The sequence below is a fragment of the Triturus cristatus genome, chromosome 2_1 (assembly GCF_964204655.1).
Source record: "Triturus cristatus chromosome 2_1, aTriCri1.1, whole genome shotgun sequence".
NCBI lineage: Eukaryota > Metazoa > Chordata > Amphibia > Caudata > Salamandridae > Triturus > Triturus cristatus.
In genome coordinates, this window is record NC_140581.1 from 1,182,698,721 (window position 1) to 1,182,710,897 (window position 12,177).

At 47.9% G+C, this 12,177-nt stretch overlaps 1 protein-coding gene across 2 annotated transcripts in view; it reads left to right on the top strand.

Annotated features, from left to right (window-relative positions):
- The window catches only part of DNAH6 (dynein axonemal heavy chain 6), a 2,458,578-nt gene that overhangs the window by 1,153,625 nt on the left and 1,292,776 nt on the right, over positions 1-12,177 (top strand). For both annotated transcript variants that reach the window (XM_085636629.1, XM_085636630.1), the window contains one exon: positions 1,656-1,838. In XM_085636629.1, the coding sequence (XP_085492755.1) occupies positions 1,656-1,838 (183 nt within the window). The remainder of the gene's footprint in view (positions 1-1,655; positions 1,839-12,177) is intronic.

The window sequence follows — 12,177 nt, forward strand, 5'->3', positions numbered from 1 at the left end:
GGGTAATGCTCTGATTACTTACCAGTAATCTCATTACTTCGATTCTACTTTCGTGTCTCAGTGCTTACAAATATCTTGCTATACCTTCTGTGCGCATAGCATAGACCGTAATCTGTTGGGCAACTTGTTGGATAGATGTGGCTCTTCTACAAACATGACTGTAAGGGAAAGGGCCACACCTCATGATGTAAGGACTGTGTCATAAAGATAGATTCGAAGTAATGGGATCACCTGTGAGTAATCAATGGATTACTAGCTGTCAGAACACTTCAGTAATGCCTGTTATTCTCTGTTACTTTCACACACACTCCTTCAATTTACTAATCAGTGCAATTATTTGCCAATGTTCCATCTCACACTTTTTAAAATTTGGTAATCAAGTTTAGTTCCACAACATCCGTAATACCGGAATAAGAAACCTAACCATAGGAGGAACAAGGATTCCACTGAACATGTGTGAGAAAAACCCTTTTTCCAGAAAGAAAAAATATTTTCTAGAGTTCCCTCACCCACCAGGGTTGCCCTTAGGTGGCATTCTTCATCACTGGGGTCCTCTCAATCCGGTTGCGGATTGAGGTGTGCTGCAACTTCCAAAACTACGTAGGAGCACTTAGTTTAGAGAATATGTGTGGTGCAGTGATGTGGAGTGGGAAACAAAAAGGTTAGAAATACTTAGCTAGTGAGCTAATATTTTATTCCTGCTCCTAGTTGGTATGTTCAAAATCAGGGGTTAATAAAAGGGAAAGACCGAACTTAAATGAGTATGGTGTCCTTAGTATTGGGTCCAATCCTAAGCAATCCTATGAATGATGATGTGCACACCTAATGTGTATACACCTATTACTTAATACATACGGTTAAACACTGACATGGTGTATTAGGAGTGGTACGCACGGGGCTGGTCCTCGTATGTTCCTGAAGAAGAGCTTTTAGGGAATAGCTTGAAACATGTCGACCCAATACTAGGGACACCATACTCATTAAAGTTAGGTCTTTCCCTATTATTAACCCTTGATTTTAAACATACCAACTAGGAGCAGGAATAAAATATTAGCTCACTAGCTAGGTATTTTTTACCTTTTTGTTTCCCATTCCACATCACTGCACCACACATATTTTCAAAAGTAAGTGCTCCTACGTAGTTTCTCAAGTCAGAGCACGCCTTAATCCGCAGCGGATTGAGATGACCCCAATGATGAAGCATGCCACTTAGGGACAACCCTGGTGGGTGAGGGGACTCTAGAAAATAATTTTTCTTTCTGGAAAGAGGTTTTTTTTCACACATGTTCAGTGGAATCCCTGTTCCTCCTATAGTTAGGTTTCTTATTCCGGTATTCCTGATGTTGTGGAACTATGTTCAGTAAGGAGGGTGAACCTAACCTTAACCTCTACCTCCCCCCGCTTTTTGATTGTAATCGAGTTTAGTGCCAGTGCAGAGCCAATCACTTTTAACTTTGCGCTTCTTTGACTTTGTACTCTTGCAACCTGGTGTGCATCTGGTTCATCAGAGTCCCACAGACTCCCTGTCAACTATTGTGTACTGTTCAATTCGGCATTTTAAAAATAAATGCTACGTTTTGTATAATTCGATATGTAATGACGTCCAATTCTTTTGAACTATTAATTTGAATGACTTTTAAATATGTTATTTACAGATAAATGCTGAAACAAAGCAGTATTTGCTCGAACTTTTCAAACGCTATGTAGAAAATGGGCTGCGATTTGTCATAAGAAAGAGTAATCAAGCTATTCCACAAGTGGACATCAGCAAAGTCACCACGTTGTGCTGTTTACTGGAGTCATTGTTAACTGGAAAGGGAGGACCTGATATGAAAATGGTAAATGTATTTATTTAAAAAAATATTGAATAGATGTACACACACAAATTTTGACAGATTCTGTCAAGTTTATCAGTGAAATTCTTGGAAATTAATTGAGACATACGTGTCAAAATGATAAAACACACCCAGTTGTCTTCGTTAGACGCAAAAGATGTACTCAATATTTATGCTGATGTAGAGGCAAAAATGTAAATGTTTAAAATAGATGGACTTACTGTACTACTCTATGTGTGAAATAAATAGTGATGATGGTCTATTCTGGTGAATAATGCCAACAGAGCCGGTGTGGAGACATTATGCTCTGAAAGAAAACTTTGTAATACATGAAACGTCTTGTAATATTGAGCTCAAGATTGTGTTGCTCTTTTAAAGATGTCATGCTTTGCATCAAATGCAAAAACAACAATTGATGGACACAATGCAGAACAATGTCATACATTCACCCCAGTACAGAGATCTGGGCCTAAATCCATCGTTTTTTTGCTCACCATGCCATTCCAGTTTGAACCCAGCCATATGCAAATCAGTCTTGACCCTGTGCCTCATGGGAACAGTCCAGCCCGAACTGCCAAGCCAGGTCCTCCCTGGACTGGAAACAAGCATCCTAGGACCGGTTTCGGGGTTTCACCCCTCTTCAGCCAGGATAGCTTGATTCCAGTGGCATGGAGAGCACGGGACTCACGTCTGAGCATACCCGTCCCACTCGGGGTGACAAATGCAAAAACAACAATTGATGGACAGAATGCAGAACAATGTCATACATTCACCCCAGTACAGAGATCTGGGCCTAAATCCATTGTTTTTTTGCTCACCGTGCCATTTCAGTTTAAACCCAGCCATATGCAAATCAGTCTTGACCCTGTGCCTCATGGGAACAGTCCAGCCCGAACTGCCAAGCCAACACAGTAAAGTATTAAAAAAGCGATTGATGGAATACTCCAACTAATCTCAGCCTCTGGTAATTACTTAGGGCTGCATTCCAGTCCATCGTTATTTTGTACACCATGTGACCTCAGTTTTGACCAGGATATATGCAAATCAGTCTTGACCCTGCGACAAGGGGAACAGTCCAGCTTGAACTGTCAAACCAGGTCCTCCTGAACTGGAACACAAGAAACCTAGGACTGGTTTTGCCCTAGTTAGGGTTCATGAGCCAGGTATAGCTTGGCTCCAGTGACAGTATGCACAGGACCCACGTCTGGGCATACCTTTCCCACTTAGGGCGACACAGTAAAGTATACAAAAATTGGACTTTTCCCATGGGAACAGGGTCAAGATGATTTGCATATGGCTGAGTCCAAACTCAGGCGACATGGTGGGCGAAAAATGATGGACAGGGATGCTGCCCGAGTGATCGATTGTTAGTGGCTGAGATTAATTTAAGCATTTCATTCATCACTGTGTTTTTGTTGTTGCACTTAGCATCTTAACACAAGCAAATAATTCCAGGCATTGTTAGTACTGTATACCCATCAGAAGTTGTTCAAGAAGTTTACAATAACTATGAATACTTCTAATCAGAAGAGGTTGTCATGACTACTTGTGACGCTACTCCAGATCCTATCACATCAAATAAAAGATCAACTCTGCACACTTGACCCGAAATTGCGAACCACAATCATGAAAGGAGATTTTGTGACACACTGAAGCCCCGCGATTTTCTCTTACTAATCACTATACCAGGGTTATCTTTTATGAGCCGGTACTGCCAAGTTCTAAATGTTCATGTGACTGAAAAAACATGTTATAGTTATGCAACATCCAAGTTTAAAAAAAGCAAGATGCCTAGGTAAATTTCTGCCCTGAAATTTACTTATCTCACTGAAGCATGTACTATCAATTCTATCCATAACTGTTTTACAGTTGCTTGAAAAACGTATTATTTACTTATGTGACATTTTTATGTAGCAGTCTTAGGGAGCTTTACAGATGTAACAACCGTGCAAGGAACATTAGATTTAGATCTCGTAATAGTGAATGGTGTTTTCATGAAAGTGAGGGGATATGAAACGGACGTAAGGTTACAACAGGTAGGAACAGTGGGGAGATTTGAGGTGTGTGGGGATAGTTCAGAGTAGTGCATGGATATAAGAAAGGAGTTTTCAAGTTCAGGGTGGGAAAAATTGCAAAGCTGACGGACGTACTTCGATTAGATACCTTGTAACTGCAACATTATTTAAGCCCCTTCTGAATGAGAGAGTACGTCTAGTTGTCTCAATTGAGTTGGGAGAGAGTTCCATAAATTTGTTGCCACTCCAAGGATATTTATTATGCTTGTTTCATTTAGATCTTGGGTGGACTGAGTAGTAGGGTGTGTTTGCTTCTGTAATCTCTGGAGGCACCGGAATATGTCAGAAGGTTGTCCAGGGCTTCTCTAGTGAATGAATGGCTTTGTGTGTTATGCATCCTATATCTGATAGATACTTCTAGCTGCAGATTCCTTAACTTTGAATTTCCTAGGCGTCCGACTGGATCCTGAAAGTTTTGCTCGAGCTGGACCCCTTGCGCACGCCGTCAGGTGGCACCCTTTTGCTCTTTGTGACGTTATCATTAGCACCAGTTATGACGTCGCAGTCACCTATATAGGCGCCACCCAGGCGCGCAGACGTCAGTTCTTTTCTTTCTGTGCCAGTTAAGCACCGATCTGGAGAAGAGCTACCTCTTTGTCGCTTTTTGACATGCCTTTCTGATGGATACATCTGCCTGTGGATTCCTCCCCTTTTGAATTACCCCTTGCGTAGCATTCCACGGAAATGTTCTCCTCAGCACTCCCACGTCAATGAGGATGTCACAATGGAGTGACTCCATGTGACATCATTGGAGCCATAAGAAGGCCTCATTGGCGTGCAGACGTCAGTTCCCTTTTTCCCACACTGTCGATGCATAAAGTTTTTTTACCAGGGCTCTCCATTTCTAGGAGTTTCTTTCTTGCGAGTCTTCGGGTCTTTGTAGCAGCGATTATGGCTACTCAGAGGAACTCCAGATGCAAGCAATGCAGGGAATGTGGGGGCCAGAGGTCTATCAATGATCCCCATGAGGACTGTTCACGACGTTGGGGAGTATTCATCATGCCGGTGCATGAACCCCAAGGCACTGAAGGAGAGGGAGGCCAAGTTGTTCATGGCCAAAGCCAAGAAGCAAAAAAGGGGTCGAAGAAGGTCAAGGTCCCAATCCAAGTCACCGACTCCACATACCTCAACGTCATCGAGGAAGCACAAGAAGAAGCGGCGCCATGGTTCTCGCCATCGTTCGTAGAAAGATGAGACGCCAAAGTCGGTGTACCCTGTTCCCCAGTGTCATCGGAAGGATGACGTTTCTCTTTCTCCTGAGGTGACTCTGGCCCTGTCTCCGGCTCCAAGAGCAGCGACTCCACCAGCGCCAAGAGAAGAAACCCCTCCAGTGTAGCCGACCACTCCACCTCTGCCTCCAGGGTCTCGGGCGCCACAACCGGAATCAAATGTATTGCCTCCTCAAGCGGCTTCAGAGCCTGCAGTAACGGATCCAGGGTATCCTGTCTTTCTGACTCCAGGTACGGATCAGTCACATTTTCTGAATGCGATGTCCGCTCCCTGCACTGCTGGCCCCCTCTTCGGCTCCAGTCCTACCGCCGCGGCCAGCTCCTTCTACCCCGGAGCCGGATGAGGACTATGACAGCTCCGAGGACCCCCTTGCACGGCAGTGTGACTCCGAGCAGGATTGGGTGGATGACCTTCAAGATGCAGGTGAACTTGATGTGTCTTTTGACCCGGGGTTTGCCTCGCCTCCATCTACTATGGAGGAGGGCGCTTCCTACAGTATGGTGCTGCGTCGAGGCGCGGAGACTCTCCATCTCTACCTCCCTATGGTGGCCCTACAGACCAACCTCCATACGGAGGTGCTCCAGACAGCATCTACATCGTTGGAGCCGCTGGTCCCTTTCAATGAGGCCCTTACCGAAGTCCTCTTGGGTACTTGGTTGCAGCCGGCCTCGGGGGCGCCGGTGGATAAGAACGTCGCTAGGTGTCATCGCCCGGCGCCTGGTGATCCTGCCTTCTTGACCACTCACCCCATGCCTGAGAGCCTGGTCATTCAGGCCTCGACATCGCAGAGTGCTTTTCCCTCAGCTCCGCCGGATAAGGACTCTAAGAGGCTGGACCAATATGGCAAGAGGTTGTTCTCCTCAGCCAGTTTGGGGTTGAGGTCGGTTAATACCGCCTGCTTATTGGGCCGTTACTCCCATGCAGTGCGGGATTCGGTGGCGGAGGTTCTGCCTCAGTGCTCTGAGGAGGTCCAGGCTGTCCTTTCCCAAGAGATTGCGTAGGGCAAGGATGTGGCGAAGTTTGCCATCAGGTGTGGTTTGGACACCGCTGATTCGTTGCCTGGTTGTGTTCCACTGGATTCTCACCCGATGTCCAGAGCTGGCTCATGGACATGCCCTTCGATGGCTCCCGCCTCTTTGGTGATAAGGCTGACAATGTCCTGGAGCGCTTTAGAAACTCTCGTGCCACAGCCAAGTCTTTGGGTCTTTCCTCGAAAAGCCCTGCCACGACGGGGTTCGTTCCTTTCGTGGCCAGGTCAGGGGTACCCAGGCACGCTCTTCCAGCAAGCCTGTGCAGAACTAGCCTCAGCGAGGCTGCGGACGTGGGTTCCGCAGGGGCGAGTCTGGTAACCTGCGTGTGGGTCAGTCCACTTCCACCCCCGCTGCTTCCGCCTCGAAACCTTCCTAATCCGAGCTTCAGGGGGCACGCCAGTGGGTGGCAGGGTTCACCTCCACCACTGGCACGGGATCACGTTGGACAATTGGGTGCTGCAGATAATCTGCCAAGGTTACTCGCTCCCCTTTCTGTCCTCCCCTCCAGCCATGTCACCTCGGTACCACAGCATGTCAGGGGATCATTTGGCCCTTCTCCGTCAGGAAGTCTTGGTCCTCCTGGCCAAGGGGGCCATTGAGCGTGTTCCTGGGCCAGAAGTAGGATGCGGTTGTTATTCCCACTACTTTCTGGTCCCCAAGAAGGACAAGGGGGGCTTGTGCCCCATCTTGGACCTCCGGGACATCAATCGCTTCCTCCGGAAGGAGAAGTTCAAGATGCTCACTCTGGCTCAGGTCCTGACTGCCCTGGACCCTGGAGACTGGATGGTAGCGTTGCACTTGCAGGACGCTTAATTTCATATCCCTGTCCTGCTGGCCCTCTGGTGTTCCTGCGGTTCATGGTGTGCCAGGAGCATTTTCAGTTTGCCGTGCTCCCCTTCGGCCTTACCAGCGCCCCTCGGGTGTTCACGAAAGTGATGGCGATGGTCGCAGCTCATCTGCGCAGGTCCGGGGTGTCAGTCTTCCCCTACCTCAATGACTGGCTGTTTAGGGCGGGCTCGCCCCCGGATGTCGTCTCCCACCTCCAGGCTACGGCCGAACTCCTGCATTTGCTGGGGTTCTCCATCAATGTGCCGAAGTCGCACCTGAGCCCCTCTCAGAAGCTCCCTTTCATCAGGGCGGTTCTGGATTCGACGTTGTTTCGGGTTTATCCTCCCGAGCAGCGAGTCCAGGATATTCAGGCTATGATTCCGATCTTTTAGCCTCTATCCCGGGTTTCGGTCAGGATGACCCTCTGGCTGCTGGGCCTGATGGCCTCCTGCATCCTGCTGGTGATGCATGCCAGATGGCATATGCGGGCTCTGCAGTGGGACCTGAAGTTCCAGTAGGCACAGCATCAGGGTGACCTGTCCGGTCACGTCCAGATCTCGGAGGGCGCTGCACGACAGTTGCAGTGGTGGCTCACGGACCGCGATTGGGTCAGTGGCAGATACCTCTCCCTTCCCCAAACGGAGCACACAGTGGTGACGGATGCATTCCTCCTGGGATGGGGTGGTCACATGGGAGAGGTGGAGATCAGAGGCCTCTGGTCTCCGGCGGAATCCCGGCTCCATATCAACCTACTGGAGCTGCGGGCGATCCGGCTTGCACTGAAGGCATTCCTTCCCTCTTTCCGGGGAAGTGTAGTGCAGGTGTTCACGGACAACACCATCGCCATGTGGTATTACAACAAACAGGGCGAGGTGGGGTCGTGGACCCTATGTCAGGAGGCTCTGCGCCTCTGGTCATGGCTGGAACATCACGCCATTACCTTGGTGGTTCAACACCTGGCAGGTTCTCTGAACGCTAGGGCGGACGTACTCAGCCGCCGGTGCATGATGGATCACGAATGGGATCTGCACTCAGACGTGGCGCAAGGTCTCTTTCAGCAGTGGGGAGAGCCTTGGTTAGATCTATTCTTCACCGAAGAGAACACGCAATGTCATCAGTTCTGCGCGTTGGAATTTCCAAGGCGGCACTCGCTCGGAGACGCTTTTCGTCGCAAGTGGAGTTGCGGTCTGTTGTACGCCTTTCCGCCTATACCACTTCTGCCCAGAGTGCTGAAGAAGATCAGGCGCGCCCGGGCCCAAGTCATTCTTGTAGCTCCGGACTAGGCTCGAATAGTATGGTATCCCGAGCTACTCAGTATGAGCATTGATCCCCCGATCCGTCTTCCTCTTCAGGAGGATCTTCTGTCGCAGCAGCAGGGGACGGTCTTCCACCTGAGCCTGTCCAGTCTCCACCTCTATGCATGGAGATTGAGCGGCGACAGTTGACACCTTTCGATCTTCCTTCCAAAGTCTGTGATGTCATTCTGGCAGCCAGGCGTCCCTCCACTAAAACGGTATACGCCTGCCGATGGAACAGATTTGTGGCATGGTGCACAGCGAAAGCTGTAGACCCCCTTTCGGCTCTTCTTTCTGAGGTCCTTCTGTTCCTCCTGTCCTTGGCCCAGCAAGGCTCTGCTCTGGGCACTATCAAAGGTTATCTTTCAGCCATCTCTGCCTTCCTGAGGCTTCCTGATCAGCCTTCTCTTTTTAAGTCCCCGGTTGTTAACCGTTTCCTCAAAAGCATTACACACACGTTTCCTCCCGTGCCTTTCATAATGCCTCAGTGGGACTTGAATCTTGTCTTGACTTTTCTGATGTGTGCTCCCTTTGAGCCTCTTCATAACTGTCCTTTGTGTCTTCTTACTCTCAAGACTGCTTTCCTGGTTGCTATCACCTCAGCCAGAAGAGTGAGTGAGCTTCAGGCTCTTTCTTCCAAACCTCCTTTCCTTTCTGTTCATCCGGACAAGGTGGTTTTAAGGACCCTTCCTTCTTTCTTGCCAAAGGTTGTTACGCCCTTTCACATCGGGCAGACCATCACTTTGCCCACCTTCTTTCCGCCTCCACATGCTTCCAGGGAAGAGGAGTGGTTCCACCGTCTGGACCCGAAACAGGGGCTTGCTTTCTATCTGCAGCGTACACAACAGTTCCAGGTGGATGATCAACTCTTTGTTGGTTACATGGGCGCCAAGAAAGGTCGGGCTGTACACAAACGAACCATTTCCCGGTGGGTTATTTTGTGCATCAAAGCATGTTACTCCTTGGCCAAGAAGGAGCCTCCTGTGGGGCTGCGTGCCCATTCGACCAGGGCAACTGCAGCCACTACTGCCTTGGGACACTGTGTTCCCTTGCAGGACATTTGTCAGGCAGCTACGTGGGCCTAGCTGCACACGTTTGCCAAGCACTACTGCCTTGACAGTACGGTCCAGAGAGACGGCTTCTTTGGCCGTTCTGTGCTCCGTGACTTTTTGTTGTAATCTTGTTCGCAGACCAACCACCGGGGTTGGTATTGCTGGGGTATCTATTCTAAGGTAAGGCATCTATCACTAACGTGTCTCTTTCAGATGCACAAGTTACTACTTGTGTAACGATATATCTGTAAGAGACATTAGTTAGTGATAGATTCCTTACCGCTCCACCCATCCTCTCCATTCAGCGGACTGATTACTAGGGTTAAGGTCATCCCTTTAGGGCCCTAGTTTTATGCACCTATGGTGAGTGTCTTGCATGGCTCTGCGTTTCGGCGCGGAAAGTCGTGTACAGAACTGACGTCAGCGTGAATGGGTGGCGCCTAAGTAGTCTCTGTGACATCATTCCGGCGCGTACAATGCCACTGACGGACTCGGAGCCGCACAATGCCACCTACTGGTGCGCAGGGGTACTGCTAAGCAGAAAACTTTCCGGATCCAGTCTGACGCCTGGGAAATATTCTAAGATAAGGAATCTATCACTAACTAATGTCTCTTACAGATATATCGTTACACAAGTAGTAACTTGTGCATTAAAGCCTGTTATTCTCTGGCAAAAAAGGTGCCTCCGGTGGGGCTGCGCGCCCATTCCTCCAGGGCAACGGCTGCCACTACGGCATTGGGACGTGGTGTCCCCTTACAAGACATCTGTCAGACAGCTACGTGGGCCTCATTGCACACTTTTACTAAGCACCATTGCCTGGACAGCCAAGTCCGGAGAGACGGCTTCTTTGGCCGTTCTGTTCTCCGGGACTTCCTGGTGTGATCTTGGTTTGCAGACCCACCACCGAGGTTGATATGCTGGGGTATCTATTCTAAGGTAAGGAATCTATCACTAACATGTTTCTTTCAGATGAACAAGTTACTTAACTTCGGTAATTATATATCTGTAAGAAACGTTAGTTAGTGATAGATTCCTTACCGACCCACCATTCTGCAAACTGATTTATAGGGTTAAGGTCATCCCTTTCAGGGCCCTAGTTTCAATGCACCAGTGGTCAGTATCTTGCATGGCTCTGTGTTCCTGGCGCGCAAGGGTGGCATCTAAGTGGCTGCTGCAATGTCATCTCGGCTACCACGTTGCCAACGGTGGACGCAGAGCCGCACGACGCCACCTTCTGACGCGGAGGGGTACTGCTGATGAAAAATTTCCGGATCCAGTCTGATGCCTGGGGGTAATTCTAAGGTAAGAAATTATTCACTAACTAATGTTTCTTACAGCTATATCGTTACCGAAGGTAAGTAACTTGTTCGCCTATGGTAGAATTGATCAGCTCGCCTATGGTGACCTTGTGTTGCTCACCTATGGTGACCTAGTCTCGCTCGCCTATGGTGACCTTGTCATGCTAGCCTAGCGTTACCTTGCCTTTGTTGGTATTACATGTATGGACCATTAACCTGGTGTCTTACAAAACCTCTGAAGAGATGGAGATCCGTTCCAGCAACAAGTACCGCTTAGTCAAACACCATGAAAAGCTAGAGTTGAATCATCTAACCAGGCCAGAAATGCATACCTACCTTAAAATCCCACAAGCACCCTCTATGTAAACCTCCCTCACACTTAATACTGTTGCTGTTGAGAAAATCACCTATAAGCAATTGAATTACGTGTTGTGCGCCTTACAAACAACATTTTTAGGGACATAACAGACCTTCTGGCCCGCTAGTCATACATCATGAAATTTTAAAGTTGACCTCACCCTCCCTGCCTGCAATGAATGCAGCATAAAATACCACAAGCGTTCAGTGCAAACCTCTCTTACACGTACCACTGGTACTGCTCACGAAAGCACCTAGAAGCAATTTAATTACCAGTGTGCACTTAACAAACAAAATTAACTGGGGTATACCAGCCGTTATGGTGCTGAGTGTACTAATTAATGAATACCTTCCAGGAATCTGTGCTCGACCGCATGGTGACGGTTAGAATCAGCATGGGTCACTCAGCCTTCCATCCTTCCCTAGGTCAATAAAATGATTATGATTTCGCCGGGTAACAACTGACATACTTCCTGCTCTGAAGAACAGTCGCTATCTGCAATGTGGAAACGCACTGGAGCAACTACACATCGGGATCCAATAAGGGAAGGGTAGTGCTGAAGGGTATGCTGACCATTGCCCTTCCACAAGTCCTACATCGAGAAGCATGCCTCTGAACACATATACACATGCAGTTAATTATGTTCGGTATAGGTTCCTTAATTAGGATAACTTTGCAAGTGTAGCAGCATGCACGGTGGAGCTGGCTTTATAGGCTGTCACTGGCAATCACTTAGAGGCATGCAGAGTGATAAAACAAACACAAAAATAATGGCTACAAAATTTGTTATTTTAGGACATCAGTCTTGCCAGGCATGTTTCGAACTGCTGATAACCATGAGTGATGCAAATGCGAATGTGCAGACAACTTACAATACCTCAACCCAGTTAGTGTTTAAATATGAACAAATACACAGTGGTTAAATGTGTATACAATTTATTAATAAATTAGAGAAAAGTGCCAGGAAAAAATAAGTATATGTTGGTGTAAACAGGTTATATTCTTTCATCACATGTTTAGAAAGAAGTGTGCACTCGTATAAAAAAGGAGAAAAGTCGCACTGTAGTTGAATCGGTATCATTGTTACTAGCTGCATGTGTGTTTTTTTAACATATAAAGATAGAGTGAAATCCAATTTACAAGAAGACACAAAGTTTACCACAGACAATCTAAC